The sequence below is a fragment of the Lycorma delicatula genome, chromosome 7, assembly GCF_047948215.1.
Source record: "Lycorma delicatula isolate Av1 chromosome 7, ASM4794821v1, whole genome shotgun sequence".
NCBI lineage: Eukaryota > Metazoa > Arthropoda > Insecta > Hemiptera > Fulgoridae > Lycorma > Lycorma delicatula.
In genome coordinates, this window is record NC_134461.1 from 6,292,781 (window position 1) to 6,309,670 (window position 16,890).

Genomic DNA, 16,890 nt, shown 5'->3' on the forward strand with positions numbered 1-16,890 from the left:
GAGGTTTTGTCCAGCATAGAACTGCGTTCAGTATTTTGATTTTTCAAGCAAAAAATTACAATTGTGAAATTCATCGCCAAATTGTTGAGGTATATGGTGAGAATGCAGTGTCATACCCCATGGTCACAAAATGGTGCCAAATGTTCAGAAATGGAAGAACAAATGTGAGTGACAAACTACATGCTGGGCGTCCTTCAACTGCAAACATGATGGTAACACAAAACATGTGAATGAAATGATGTTGAGAAACTGGCAAATTAAAATTACAGAGATTTCAAGTGAACTTAACATCGGTTACGGTAGTATGGTTGTGATTATTTACGATCAGCTTGGTTACCGTAAGATGTGAGCACGATGTGTGCCACATCTGTTGACTGTCAACCACAAACATCAATGTTTTTTAACCGGTCAATTTTTTTATTTTATGTCAAGTAACCAGAGCCAGTTACACATACAGTTACAATGGCAGTGGCGGTGTTGGTTGAGCCACAGCGCCATTCCCTTTGCACACCTTAAAAAATTGAAATTAAAAAAAAAACCCGAAAACAGTTTTTAAATATTTATCTGGAGAATATTTACTAACCCAGTTGTACTGAATATGTCGTTTATTATAGTTTGGATTGGGAAAATATACAATCACTGTTCAAAATTTTTTTTATCTTTCATCACCTTTCAAGGTTGAATTTCAAAAAATCTATTACACTCGCCATCTAAGATTACACTCGCCAAAAATCAGATTGATTTCTTCATTTGTTACAAAGAAATTAAAAAAATAACAGGGTTTCAAAAAATTAAAAAATCCATTTTAACCCTTGAATCTGGAATTATAAAAAAATCTAGAAATTAGTTTTTAGATATTCATAATCATTCAGCTCAAAATTCATTAAAGTTTATGCTTCAACCAGCGTAACTAAAAATTTGGTTGCAATTGATTGAGTAGTTTTTTTGTTTATCCCGAACAAACAAAAACCCTCTTCCTGTTTGTATAACAGTATAAATATAGATTACTTTATTTAATGTAAATTTAGTTCTGTTATTATATAATATTATTCATTCGATTGATTCAAATCATTTAGTTCAAATCCTGTTCACAGTTCATTAATTCAATTCATTAAAATTATGCTTCAACTGTCAAATCTCCACTATTACATATATATATTTTTTTCAAGATGAAATACATCTAAAAACCTTTTCAGTCATGCCAAGAAACATGGGTAAAAATTTGGTTGCAATTGATCAGATAGTTTTTTGTTTATTCTGAACAAACAAAAACCCTCTTCCTCTTTATATAATAGTATAGATTTTATATACATTTGCCTCTTCAAGTATTTATAAACAACAAATATAATCAATAAAAAAAACACAAATACACAGTTATAGATCAGATAAACAGAACTAAGTTCTACAGGATGTTTTCACTCCTTATGTACTCAGAGATAACTGTAATGTTTATACTCATTTTAATGATGATAAATTATAAATGATAAATTATGTAATGAATTGCTTTAAACATCAACAAAGAATGAGTTAATGTTTTATAGCTACATCTTAAAGTAATTTATGTTACATTATCGTACGATTTAGTCATCACCCATTCACAAAAATTAATGATGTCGGGTTATATGTTAATTATATGAAAATTAACATTTAAAAGTGCCTGGTTTTAGATCTGGTTGATAATACAAACTTTAAATTTCGCACTACCTATTTTTTATTATAATATCTGCTTCTAAATACAATCAGATTATCTATTAAATGGAAGTAGTGTATTAATGCATTGTTAGTTGATAGAAGGGTTACATTAATTTATTGCATTCTGTTATCTGTTAATGTTTGTTACATATGTGGCATCTGTAAAGCAGGTAAGTATAAGAAATGCTAGTAGCATTGCCGTCTTTGAAAGTGGTGATGTTTACAGTAAATCCTCTTGGTTAATAGAGTAAATTTATGACATGTAAAAACGAATATTTTTTTTATTTTGGTGAGCTCAGCATGCTGATCTGCGATAGTAAGTTTGGCTTTGTGAAGAACATTGGGAAGCTACTAAAGCGTCCACATTTTCCTTTGAAACCCTGCCATGGAACGGTTGTTATCTTAAGAATGGCAATGTCAGTTTCAGGAATGACTTTTATCTCATGTCAAAGTCACGTATGACCATTTTGGTTTTTTGGCATTTTACATAAATACAAATTTATAAAAAAAAAACTTGAAAAAACATAATGTGTAGTATTATAAACAGAAAGTAGAACTGGTACTGTGATGGAATTTTAAAATATACAGTGATAGTAGTAAGTTGTAGCATGGTAAAATTCTTAAACTTTAAGCATTACTAATTAATACTGTTCAATTGCATTGTGTTTTATATATATATATTTTTTTTTGGTTGTTTATCATTATAAAAATCTTTATTTTAAATTTATTTTTAGTCAGTTTTATGCTACACTAGAATTGGAAGAATATAAATATGAGATGCAGCGTACTATGGAATTTAAGCCAGCTCCTATGACATCAAAAGAGTTTGTCAGAAGACCTCGTAAAAAACAGTCACATGCATATCGAACAAGAGCATCAAGAGTTGAACAGCTACAGAGTCAATTTGAGGTAATTTTTTTTTTTTAATATAAAATGATTTTTTGTTGTGTAATTTAAAGTAATCTTTTATAATTACCTTTATTTAATAGTTAATGTAATTACATAAAATCTGACTGAATTCCTATTCCCAAAAATGTTATTTGCAATTTATTTTGGTGTTGAAAGTTATTTACTTGTCCACCCAACAATTGGAAAGATACAATCAGTCATATCTAGGCCCATAGAAGAAAGGATCTAATAACTTTCCTGTTTGGCTTTAATATGGCCTGATAAAAATAAATATTATGAATTAATTCATGATTTATGAAAATTTTTCTCTTTATTATTTTCAAAGTATGTTACAGATTGATGAATGCAATCACAACCTACATCTCCTTTCTTTTTTTTTAACAAATTGTACAGCTGTATTTTTTGTCTGCATTGTATTTAATCATTTTGAATGGGGGTGATAAATTAATTTCCAACCGACAACACACAAGATATTTTTAGTCTAATATAAAAAGGGAAACCAAAAAAGTAAAAGGATATTTTTATATTTGCAATTAGATTTCAAAATTTAGTTTTTTTGTTATTGGTAACCATAGTGAGTAAATGTGCTTGATTTAACGGTTCACCAGGGTACTTTTCTATTACTATGATACAAAATTAATTTATTGTGTTCCAATCTCTGAATGGACAGAGAAGGAAATGCAATTAGTAATAAGTTTTCATTATTCAGAGGTAGTTTGTAAATTGAGATGACAGTGGTTGCTGGTACTTCAATATTGTTTACAGTTATACTAAATTGGCACAGAATGTGTATGATTCAATCTGAAAATTACAATCAAAACAAATATATTTTCTGAAAATAATCATTAATAGGAAGTTGCACAGCTGCAAAGGCATTAGGTTGATGTCTTTTGTATAAAATGGATGTTTGTAAGTTTGAATATGTCTTTTATATACTACTCGCGTACGTATATATTTCAAAAAGGGTTAATGACCCATAAATCTCATCAGGGATAGGTGAGGATTTTTATTATGCATATGGTACTGTAGTTGCATAGAGCTGTACAGTTAATGAAACTCTCTGAAAATAATCATAATATCCATAAATCGCAAAGTAAGAGCATAGCCAGGTAGGAGTTCATTTTATTTAAGCGAAATGTAGCTGAAGCTAAAGACAGTATTGATCCCTGATATCTATCGCTTGTTATTTCTTTAAAAAAGCCCTTTTTTATTTGTTCTCGCAGTAAGTTTTTGTTTGTAAAGATCAATTTACTTCTTTCCCCCTTAATTTATTAAAAATAAATGATTTTTGGGTCACAAAAATAAAAAGGATATTTATTTGTCAAATTTGTGCTTTTCCATTAATTGTTTATTTTGTGATGCTGGTCTGATCAAAGTTTTATTGTGGTTTCCCTTGATTCATTCATGCAAATGCTGGAGCATTTCCTTTTTTAATCTGTAAAGCTGCATATTTACTTATACCTGACGTGATATATGTATCATATTGTTAATTACTGAACATAATAAAAGATCTATTTTATTACCTAAAATAAATAAATTTTATATCCTTTTTAAAAAATTGAGAGCAGAATTTTTTTATGAATGCAGTTTTATGGTAACAATTTAAGTGTTTAAAAATATCTGTTTCCTTTTGTTGTCTAACGTCTGTAGTGGTCATTTTTTTAAATTTTATCTTGTGTTTTGATAAAAAAAATTGTGTTTTGTAGTATGAAGTTATTCTTTTTCCTTTAATTTTATAGTAATCTAAATTTATACTTGTCATAATTACTTTTTTCAATAAATTATTAGCAAAGTTAATAATTAACTATTATGTTTATCTTTATAGGCATGTTAATTTTTAGTGATGTAACGACAGAAAAAAGGAAATCCACCGATATTTCCAAAAAATCTAAGAAAGATTACTTTAGAATAATATTACAAGTTCTGAAACCAAGAAGATAAGTAAGAAAAACACAAAACGTAAATTATTACATTCAGCTGTAATTAATGTTATTAAAAACACATATTTGAAAGAAGTGATATACTGATATGAAAAAGAAAATTAAAAATTTGTGAAAATCCTATACTAGAAGCAGAAAAAAAAATTAACTTGAATCTACTTGTGATTCTGTAAACCCAGCGACTGTCTATGAAGGAATTGTCAATATTTCAGACATCAAAGCAAAAGAAAGGGGAAACTGTAGAAGCAATTCTGTATCATCGACCAGTCTGATTGATTCAGAAGACAAGCCAGATTACACAATATTCAATCTTGAATATTAGTCTTCAATCTTGAAGACTATCCTGAAATGTCTGTTAAAGTATTAAAGGAAGGTACTGTCTGACATTCATTATTGTTAAAATAACTTTTACAAATGTGTGCCATAGTGGATGTATACTTGTGTCCCAGGAAGTGTTTGCCAAACTTAAAGAGATTGATTCAGGATTTCAAAATAAGCTGAAATTTTTATGAGGACCATATTCCCATCCATCTTCCTTCACCAATTAATTCAAGAATAATCATTTTTTTTATTAGTAATAAAGTAGGCACAAAACCGTCAGACCGTTTGCTTTTTATAATCGATTTTAATAATTTTAGCCATAGTCAGCTGCTTTATCTACAGATTTGAACAAGTGAGATTTCATTTTATTCACGATTAAAAACTTACCATTTTGTTTAAACAACATAATTCAGTAAACTAATATTTATGGAACTATTAGTGATTAAAAGATTTTAATGACCACCATGTTTGATTTTCCAACTTATTTATTTTGTTGATATCGGGAAACATATCCAAATTTTATTAATATATTTCAGGTTCGTTCATCAGTTATACATATAACGCATTCTGGGGATTCTTTATAGGCAAAGAACAGTGTGCCTGAGTTCAGTACCATATTACCAATTACATTGTCATGAGAGGGATATTAGTGTACTATTATAAAGAAGTGTAACTATTTTGTTATTTTGATCTAATAAGAACTACGTCTACATAAATCTGAGCATTTTGGTTTTAGGAGTTAAGATTTCACAAGTTGAAGTTCCCACTTGCTTAATTCATAATTAAGTGTAGAGGCTAAGGTTAGAAAACTCCACCGACCTTCCTTTAAATCTTTGTTAAGATCGCTCTGATTTATTGCAGTTTCTGGTAATCCCTTTACGTTGAACTCAGTACGAGTGGACCATTTATAAAGTTTAATACAGTCGCTTGGTCTGATCAAAATAAATTTGTTATATTTTACTGTATTTGTGCTGATTGTCAAATTGCATGTGAATTTATAGCATACTCATCATTCATTTGGGAGATTCTGGTTTTGAATCCCATTCAAGCTTGACTTAGCACGAGTACAAAATTTATTTTTCATCTTCAACATAAAAAAGAAATTGTAATAAGGCAATAGATCAGTAATTGTTAAGAATAAATAAATATTAAAAGGGATTTATGTAAAAAAAAAATTATTGTACGCTTTTGATTTGTTTCATTTTATAGAATCCAAATGGGTTTAGTGATAGTGTGAGCGGTGATTCTGTATCGAGTCATAACGATTCCACAGCAAGATCAGAAGACTTAGATAGTTCAAGTACTGAATCGTCAAGTTCAGAGTATTCTGATTGGATCGCTGAACATGGATTAGAGCCACCAAAGAGAAATAAAAGACAGTGTAATAAAAAGAGTATTCCAAAACCGAATATCAATACCACCACTGCTGTTAAAAAACAAAACATGGTATGTAAACATAGTTTTATTACATTGTGATTTTGTTGTTTTTTACTTTGTCATATATTTTTATTTTGAATATTCTTAAAAATTGTTTTGCAGTTTATAATGTTTATAATTTTTTGTGAAAAGAGATAGTACAGAAATTTAGAACAGTTTATATATAAAAATTACAGCTTTATAATTTTTTATCTATGTTCATGAGCATTTTTCTTATAATCGCTATTTCATCAGATGCGATTAAAAACAGAATTATTATCTTAAAAATTTAGTAAAGACATCTGTCTTCTTCATTTTTAATAAAAGTGGATTATCTTCTGGTAGTATTACAACTGTTTATGAAAACTAGAACAATGAATCAGTTAAGTGTGATTTAAATATTAATTATTACTATGTAACTGCAATGTTATTGTATGCCTACCTCCATGACAGAGAGGTAGCATCTCTATCTTCCACCCAGGGATTTTGGGTTAATCTTGATTAGGCATTGTATTCTTTTACATCTTACAAATTTAATTTTTCATTGTAGAAAAAATTTAGTAGTTGTAATCAGGCACACGCTTATATCTACTAGAGGTAGAATAACAAACAATTATGTAGTTAAAAACTTGCTAGTTTTTAACTACGTAACTTGCAGTTTTTTTAAGTGACTGCAAGTTAGATAATTTCCTATATTTTAAAGTTATGGTTTTTTTTAATTTACAAATTCATGTGATCAATTAGTAATTGCTATAAAAGTATTCATGAGCAAAGCAGTGAAGCGAACAAAATTATTGTTAAATAATTTTAATATTCAGTTTCTAGGATGCTTTATTAGTGTCTGTGTGTGTATGAGACAAGGCTTTAATTCAAGCATCATGGAAAAAACTTTTACCGTTTATGATTAAAGATAATTAATGAAAATGTGTAGGCACTAGTCTTAAGTAACATACAGAAATTGTGATAGAAGTGACTAGAACTGTTAACCTTGAACCAGAAATAACAAAAGAAGATATTGCGAACTGGATTAACATAGATGCAACATAATGTTTCCAACTTAAATCTGACAATGACATTATTGAATCAGTATGACAAGGGTTAGATGGAAATGTTGAAAATAATGATGACGATGAAATTGAAGTAGAAGCAAAGAGTAAAGCATGAAGAAGCAGTGAAATATTTTAACTCTTATATTCAATGAGCAACAAAGAACAACATTCTACCCCATAAACTACTTTAATTGGCTCAAATACGAAAAGTCACAGTAGAAAAATCACTAACTTCAATAAAACAAACAAAAATCACAGACTTTTAAAAAAAAACAATAATAAAATCCATTTTTAGAATGTAAATATCAATACAGTAATAAAAGCATTGTCTGTATTTAAAAAAAAGAGTTTCTGCCACTAGATGATCCATTGCTGTGTATTGTTTGTAAGGCATTTCATGTTGATTTTTCTTAGTTTCTGTTAAATGTGTTTTTTTTCAAAGCACTTTATAAAGATCATCGGAAATTTACAAAGATCGTTGTTTTGACTATAAAATTTCTGAAATGACTTATGTGTCTTAAAGTTCTTATTAGATGATTTGAACATGAAATGCATCGCTGCAAAATTTTTGCCTCAGGTTGTTCGCAGAAAATCAGTTGTGTTAATGCGTTCTGTAATTTGAAGGACTGACTGCAAAACAGTGCATACTTTCTTTCTAAAGTTGTGACAGGTGATGGGAGTCTGTTACGGTAGGTGGTGAGCAGTGGTACAGTTATGACCCATAAATAAAACTAACAATCAAGCCAGTGGAAACCACAGAAAAAAAGCAGGTGTATATGATAAAAAATGGAGACAATAATGACTTGTCTTTTTATTATCTATTAGCGCTCTTCACATAAATTTATCTAAAGTTGTCTCTTCTCACTATTTGTCACAGGTTGTTAGTGTGTTGACTAACAACTTGAGTAGTTTTTATTTTTTTTTATTGTTATTCTGATGATGGCTTGACACCAAAAATGGTTCCAGCATTTATTTTTAATATGAGGTTGATGTAGCTTTATCTATATTTGGTTTTATTTATATTGTTGTATACTTTTCCTAAGAGTTTAGTTTGTTAAATTTTATAGTAAAAGATGTAGGTACAAATGTTTTTATAGAGATTAATAAATTTACTTGAATGTTTATATCTCTTGTTTGTTAATGTCTGTAACATGTAAACTTTGTTTAATAATTAAAGGAAGTACCAGAACTTTATAGACCGTCAGAATGGTTATCTGAAGTTATACCTAAAAAATTTCCATATTATCCACAAATGGGTGATGAAGTTATGTTTTTTAAAGAAGGTTACCAATTATATTTAGATGCTGTGAGAAAGAGACACGTCTATGAGCTTCAACCGTCACAAATAACACCTTGGGGGAAAATACATATTAAGGTGATTTGTTATAATTTTTTTCTTATGATCAACTATAAATTTTTTAACATAAAATTGTATTATAGTTTTCAATTTTTCTTTTTACGTTTTATAATATTGCTGCACTTAGAATGAATGCGGTCATCACAGTGTAGTAACTAATGACACTTTTTCAAGTCTGCTTGTTTGTAAGAAGCAACTTAATTAACTATAAAAAAAATTAACCAAAAGATATGAAAGCGATAGAAATAATGTGGACATATTAATCTTTAATGTTACTTGTGTTTGTTATGTTGATTGCAGAATGATCGGTCGGTTGCTTTCTTATTTGAAAAAAAAAATGTTACTGTTATTATAAATAATTAAACAAGCTATTAAATTTCATTTATCTCTGTTTCTGATCATTCTTGGATCTGTGCTGCTTGAAAGAAAATATACATCCACAAAACATAAGGATCTGATCGTCTAGAAAAAAATAAAATCTATTTGATCATCTTTTTTTTTAAAAGCACAATAAACAAATTTAAAAAAGAATTTAGAAAAAAAGTTATATTTTTAACAACTATTTATAAATTAAATAACGAACCAGATTTATAAAATATAAAGGGGAATTTTGAATATTTATATCTGATATTCTTATTTTGTATTTAGAGCTTTGAGAACTTAAAATTTTAACTGTTTTCATTCATTGTGTTTGTAAAAATATAGTGTATATTTTTACTTTTTTAATGTTTTTTTTTTTACAGTAAGGATTACTGTATTGATAGTTATAATTAAAAATAAGATCAAATATGATGTAAGTATTAAAAATTTCCTGTCAAAAAGATGTGAATTCTGTTCAGTTATTATATTTGAAGTTTATCTATAAAATAGAATGTATTATTAATGAATCGCTGAATAGAAGTATTACTGTATTAATTGTTACAATTAAAAATAAGACTATTGCATTTGGCCATACACAGTCTTTCAATGATTTGTTTATAAAAATAATTGCATGATGCGGTTTCATAAACTTTTCATATTAAGGCTATTTTTAAATAGACTTCTTATAACTATTAAAAACAGAACCGATTTCTACATCATCGTATTTCATGTGTAGTAGCCATCTTCAATCTATAATTTCATATTACTCATCTGCCATCTATTTTGTTCTGTAGCAGTAAAGGTCTGATGAATATGGTATTTGTTATTCCTGCCAAATGTGAGGGGCACGGTATGATTTTATATTTTGTAAGTGAAAAAATATATCATCAGTATGATATATAGATGATAGTGTCATGTTTACGGTGTGTTTTTAATAGGCATATTTAGGTGTTAGCAAGCCAAAAATTTCAGTTAGCCCCTTCTAAAACAAAAAAAAAGTCTGCATTAGGACTGTGATAAAATCTTCATGGCATTCGGAAGATTTACAATGTCAAAAGTTTATTGTAAAATACTGGAGAGATTTTAGAGGCCAGTCCGAAATGATTGTACAGGATGCTCGTTAACAGAGGGTTATTTTTTAAATGTTTCCTCAGAAGGCCTTACTTAAGCGATTCAGATAAGAGATTTTCAGCCACCTTCCTTTCAACTTAGGCTTAGTGCCGATTGATCACCATTTCTTCTTCAAAATGAAGGTGTGCCATGTTACCTTGTACTTTGAAACTGGTGAGAAGCTAATGGATATTGATGGCTGGGCGGAAAGTTTGTGAAATTGTATGTTAGAGTTTGTAAAAATTACTTTCACAATTTGGTATGACTGCCTGTTATTGGTGGTCTCAACGTGGTATAATGTTTAAGTGCCTGTAACTTGTGTGTTTTAGTCTTTTTCTCTATTTTGGGATTTTCTTTTGCCAGTTTTTTTAATGGCTTGACGTAAGCATATGCAAAGAGATCAAGTTTGATCAGTTTGTGGGTGATTATTCGTTAGGACTACAGAATTCTGAGTTTTTAAGATTCTGCTTCTTTCTGTAAAAGTTAATATAGTTTATAATTTTTTCTGATAGTTGTTCAGTTCATCTGCTTTTTTTTTGTATTTAAGGAAAAAAAATTTCTGATTAATTGCAAGGTTGTTAGGTATAGATAGTTGTCTCATCGGGGACATTCTGTAGAGAGATCAACAAAGCTTGTGTATATGTATGTGTTGTGTGATTTGATTAATGCATCAATAATGTTAATGTTTGTTGGTAATTTTTTTTTTTTATTATTAAGGAACCAGAATTAGTAAAAGTAATCGGTATTAAATATGAACTAAGGCCGCCGAGGTTGTGTTGTTTGCGATTAGCTGTGATGAAACAAAATGGTAAATTGACTGGTGATAGATTTAGTATAAAGTATCATGATGTTCCTGATGTTATTGATTTCCTTGTTTTAAGACAGACTTATGAGACAGCAATTGCACGAAACTGGGATGTAGGTAAGCGGTAAAATTTATACATTTTATTTAACTACTTCAGTTTTATAAATTGTATGTACTTATTTGCATAACTTCTATATTTTTTTTTTATAATTTATATCATAAATATCTTACATTTTAATTCTTTCTGATATAATTTTTTTTTAAGTAATTGTCTAACATGTTGATTTGTTAGACAGTAGTTAGTATACATATTTGTTGTACTAAAGTTTTTTTTTTGTATGTGTTTAACTAATTATAATATGTTAAGTTCTTGTAGAAAAATAAGTTTTTGCGACAAAGAAAATATTTATGCCTTCTTCACATTCTCCTGTAGCAGAAGTTGTGTGCGAAGATAAAGGTGTGTGAGTTATATAGTTTATAAAACTTTATTATATGAAAGTGTATAATTATTTAAAAGTATCAAAATTAGAAAAATTTATTATCATTATCATAAGTATTGTGAAGTATGACGCTTTGGTTCACAGAATTTCCCTTAATTAATTGAAGTGTGTCATTCCAGTATAATTGTTCTGATGTAGATGGTTGCGTGGCGTGAAAAATCTCTTCAATTTTGTTTGAATTGGAGCCTGTAGTTCTCTGTTTCCTTTTTTATAAACGAAGTACAGGATGATTCAAAAGCATCACTTTCTTTATCAGATGCCTCCACATGTTGCAGTACTTGCAAATACATGATTTGTTAGAGCTGCCTTAACTAGTTTATCATAAATATATGCAAATCCTGTGCATTGTTAATACTTTAGGTCAAGAATCTTCCAGACTAATAAATGTAATTATTTTGGAACGAGATGAACTTAACACATAATTATTTCTTATAACACTTTCCTTATACAAGCAAAAATGCAGGTGACATTAAAAAAAAAAATAGGTTGGGCAAAAGATGAACCAGGGAAGGTTCATCTTTTGGCTCTTGGAGTAATAAAACTCCATTTTATTCATATAATTTAAGTAATATGGGATTTGACCAGTTTTTCTGCTGCAATAGAGTTTTCTCTACTTTAATCTAAAACATTCTTGAATAAATGTGTTAAAATATAATTTTTTTCAGACGTGGTTATGGCAGTATCCATCAAATCTTTATTCTAAGAAAAAGGAAAGTTTGTGATAACATTGTTATACTAATGCACCCTATTTCAAATAAATCATATTAAAGTTTACATAATTTTATTTTGTTTTTGATGATATTGCATTTTTTTTTTTTTTACTAATTTTAAAGGATGTTTTTGCTGTGAGATTGAAAAAGACACCATTTTTAGTGTCTCTACAATACAAAATTTGATTGCTTGGATTTAAAAATCTATTACACCAATCCTACTGAAATTTTATATCAAGGTAGCTGTTGTTAATTTAGATACTGGCTTGAACCTGTCATTTTACTCTTCTCATTCTGAGATTTATTTATCTATTTATATTTTGCTCTTTAGACATGGTAGATAATTGTATTGACTAATTTATTGTTATATATTTTGAATATTTTAAGTGTTTTTATTTACATATTATATCGATTTTATTTGTGAAAGTTGATTTTCTTATTAGTGCTTTTATTAGACATTACCGGTAAAAACTATTACATTATTAAAATAAATCCTGGTCTGAGCTGGCATTATTGGAACTCGGTGAGGTAGAATTGTGTTAACTACCAGCGGTTGTATTTCTGCAACTGTCTGGAAAATGTTCATTCTCCCATTATTGGTCTTTAATTTTCTTTTTTCTTTGCTTGCACATTTCTTCCATAGCTCTAGCTCAAATGTTTTCTCTTATGACAGGTGGAAAAGTGTATTAGACAAATAATATGAAGACTTCTAACAAAAATAATAAAATTTTAATAAAGTATAAAATAATAAAAGAAATAAAAAAATGGATTACCCAGTAAACATAAATAGACTATAACTTTATTTTCAACAAAATATGTATGAAATTATTTATTTTCACAAGACCACAGTGAAAAGCACGGGACGCGATCTCAGTTCTATTTTGAGAATAATCCACGCAATCGTTTGATTAATATTCTATATTATGTTAAGATAGAAAAGATAGTAATTTAAAAATTTCAAATAAAAATAATTAAAATTTTATCCGGATTGAAATTCAATAAGTTGATGGTGGAAAAACTAGAAAGAAATAAAATATAAACTGTAGTATAGCAAATATTTGAATATCACATTGCAGTAATAAATTATTCCAAATTTGCTGGTTCCTAAAAGGGTCAATAAAATAAAAAATAACTTGTATTTTATTGTTGCGGTACCTGTTCTGCTCATATATTTGTACATGTGGCAATGACTATTGAAGGAAATGATAGCTTATTTTTTGGTTTAGTTGATCGCTAGTCACATAAATTATTCCATGAAGGTTGCTTTCTAAGGTGATGTGCTGTATGATTTTCTTAAACATTGAAACTTTGCTGAATTATTTGTATGCCTAAATGATCATTGAAAATAATTTTTAAAGAAATCTGCTTTTCATATGAGGTTGCTTCGTAAATGACATACAGCATTCATATAGTTTTGGAATATTTCAAAATATCTTCTAAACCAACAAATATATTTTAATGATTCAGAAAGTTAAATGAGGATCATTCTTTTCAAATTCATTTTTTACTTTTCACTCTCCTTTTTAATAACTAACTTGTATTTCTTTATTACTTTATAGCTTTTCTAAATATCTTATAATTGAAATATTTATTAAAATTATTTGATTGAGATTAGAAAAACTAGCCTAATTTTTATTCTGATTATGTAGACTGAAGACTATGAAGCTTTTTATTTTTATAATTTTAATTTTCTTAGCAATAAAACTGTAAGTTTTATTATAGTTATAATAATTTTGTGTTCATTAATTTGTTTTTTTTTTTAGGAGATAGATTTCGTAGTATGATTGATGATGGGTGGTGGTGGGGGAAAATATTATCAAGGCGGCCAGATGCTCAGTCTGAGTTTCTGTCATACTTTACAAGATGGGATAACAGAGAAGAAGAGAATATGAGTCCGTGGGATATGGAACCTGTTGATCCTGACCGTTAGTATCACCACTCCAAATTATTTTTTCTTCTTTTGATAAAATTAATACTATATATATACACACTCTCTTGTTATTATAAGTTCATTAAAAATAGTTTTTAAATTTACTTTTTTCAAAAGTGTAAGGAATGGTTGTGTATTTTTTTTAAGTTCCCTCATTAATTTTGTTATAATAATGTATATAGATTACACATCCATAATATGGATTTATAGATATTTTATGTAAATTTGTGTGTGTGTCGCATATATCCTGAATCCTTAAAAAAAAAATTTTCTTTTTTTTTATTAGAAATTCTGTGTAAGTTTCTATTTCTACACCAGATTTAAATTTTTAAAGATATTGTTTAAAAAAAAAAAATGAATTTACTAATGTTAGAATTTGCGAAACAATGTACTAAGACTATGCTGCTTGATAAGTTTATATCCTAAGATTGCTCTCTCGAGTTTTACATAAAATCAGTTACAATAACTCAATACATCAAAAAATATTATACATTATTTATTTGTTATAAAACAAACTATTTATATATAAAAACAACATATTAAACAAACTCTTTTGCTTAGTAGATATTTGACTCAAACACCCCATTATTAATCTACTTGAACTTTGATATTTGCGTATCAGAATTCACAAATCATCTATTAATACTTATACTTATACGGAATTGGCCAATCTGAAATTAGTTCTAGTTAGAATTTTGAACGTAATTTATCATTATAACAAGTAACTTTTTTAATACTTCTTTATTAAATAGTCGACGGATTAGTAATATTGTAGTGTATCCATTGAATTATTTTTGCAGAGAGGCCTTTAATAATAGTTTCTCATACCTGTATCCAGAATAAAACATAAATCGCAAACCTCCTGAACAGTTTTCTGAACAAAGTCGCTGCACTCAAGCTCACACCGACGAATCTGAACACAAACTGCGTCTTTTGATGGTCTCTCAGTCTAACCCTCACCACCATTCCTGAGGATTACTCAGTCTATGTGAGTGCGTGTACGCACACTAATGTAACGCTTTCTGTGGGAAAAGTTTGTTCCCATTGCTAGTATGATGTCATACTATGATAAATTTTATTTTTAGCAGGAATGTGCGATAAGAATTCAATCATCGAAAAACAGTTTATTCTTGTCTAATTATGCCATGATTATCCACAATAAGTGTTCTCTGAATAAATCCATATAACCTTGCATTTTTAAAATCGTCCGTTGACGTAATACAAAATTTATAAAATAAAAAGTATATAATATATGATACAAATAAAGTAACTAACTTAATTAAACCCTATGAGCCTATTTTAGTTAAAATTTATAATGGTACCATCTGGTAATTTGTACTTATTGTAGTACATTTTTTCATTCTGATCAATTTTATCCCTTTGGAATTTTTTTGCTAGTTTCTTTATTTTTATAGTATTTAATTTATTTTTGTTTTTTTTTAAATTATTTATCTTTTGTCTTTTTTTTTTCAAGAGCTACTTTTCATCCAAATTTTAACAAATTATGTATGATTTTGTTTATAATAAAACGTAATTGGATGAAATTTAATATTTACAAAGTTATTAATGATTAAAAAAAAATTATTAAAGGGTTGTCATATTAAAATTTCCATACCTATTTATTTTACAGTATATGTTGTCTGGTAAATGTATGTCGAATTCTGTTAAAATATCTGAATCTGTTCCTTAGATATATACTTTTATTAAAATAAAACAAAACAAAATGTTGGACAGTTGAAAATTAAATAAAGATAGGCTTTGTCCACATTAACTTTTTTTTGTTTGTTTTAATGCTCTGAATCAGTTAATCAAGCTTTGCAAACATCTGCATGTTGTATGTTAAATTGCTTGCGCAGCAAAATATGGTAATTATATATGTTTTAATAGTTACAGTCCACTGCTAAACTATTTTTGTCATTGTAGTACTCTGCGATTACCCTTACATCAAATGATAATTGAAATATATAATATTAAAAATATATTGACTTTTTTTTGTTAAACCACCTTAGTTGTGCATCTACTTTTTTTGCAAAGTCAGTCGATTAAAAACAAATAATTTTAATATTCATTAATCTTAAATAAATTTCAAATTTAAATAACTTTTATTAAATGTATGATTTCTAATCATTCATTGTCAAACATTAATGTTTCGTTTATTTTCATTACTTTTTAGATGTAGTTTTGAAGCGGATGAATTCTGTTATCTTTGTTTACATGCATGTTTGTATATTAGAATTCACAGTAATTAATCGTAAATTTATTTTTAATTATGTTATTTTATATGTTGTTTTGTACGAGCAGAACTAAGGATGTAGCAACTTTTACAATAAACACCAAAATTGCACTATAGCGTAACTTAAGAGCTCACAATAAATAAGCTTCCAAAACTTTGTTCCTATTGAAGATAATTGAAAAATTCAAAAACATACAGATTTATATTACCCAAGGCTATAAATTAGTCAAATTTTCAAAATATTTTTAATTTCTGATTGCCTGCCCGTTAATCTGGATCTACTGTGAGAATTTGCAAGTTGTTATAAAATGTCTATAACAATAAATAAATTGCAAAAAATGAAAAAGTCAACATAGCATTCTGTTCTTGAGCTTATTACGTATTCATTCTTTTAGGGATATCTGTATCTTATTTGTTGATTTATCAACATTTGAAAATTGCATTTTTTTTTAGAAAAAGCTTCTTTTATGGTACCTTGGCTAATGCTCTAAAAACCGTTTTAATTCTTTTTTTTTCAAATATAAAAATATTTTAATTGTTATTTGTTAGGTAAAACAT

At 27.9% G+C, this 16,890-nt stretch overlaps 1 protein-coding gene across 5 annotated transcripts in view; it reads left to right on the forward strand.

Moving 5' to 3' along the window:
• BRWD3 (bromodomain and WD repeat-containing protein) overlaps positions 1-16,890 on the forward strand; it is a 153,525-nt gene that overhangs the window by 64,285 nt on the left and 72,350 nt on the right. For all 5 annotated transcript variants that reach the window (XM_075371709.1, XM_075371708.1, XM_075371710.1 and 2 more), the window contains 5 exons: positions 2,427-2,601; positions 6,072-6,308; positions 8,505-8,702; positions 10,872-11,076; positions 13,933-14,094. In XM_075371709.1, the coding sequence (XP_075227824.1) occupies positions 2,427-2,601; positions 6,072-6,308; positions 8,505-8,702; positions 10,872-11,076; positions 13,933-14,094 (977 nt within the window). The remainder of the gene's footprint in view (positions 1-2,426; positions 2,602-6,071; positions 6,309-8,504; positions 8,703-10,871; positions 11,077-13,932; positions 14,095-16,890) is intronic.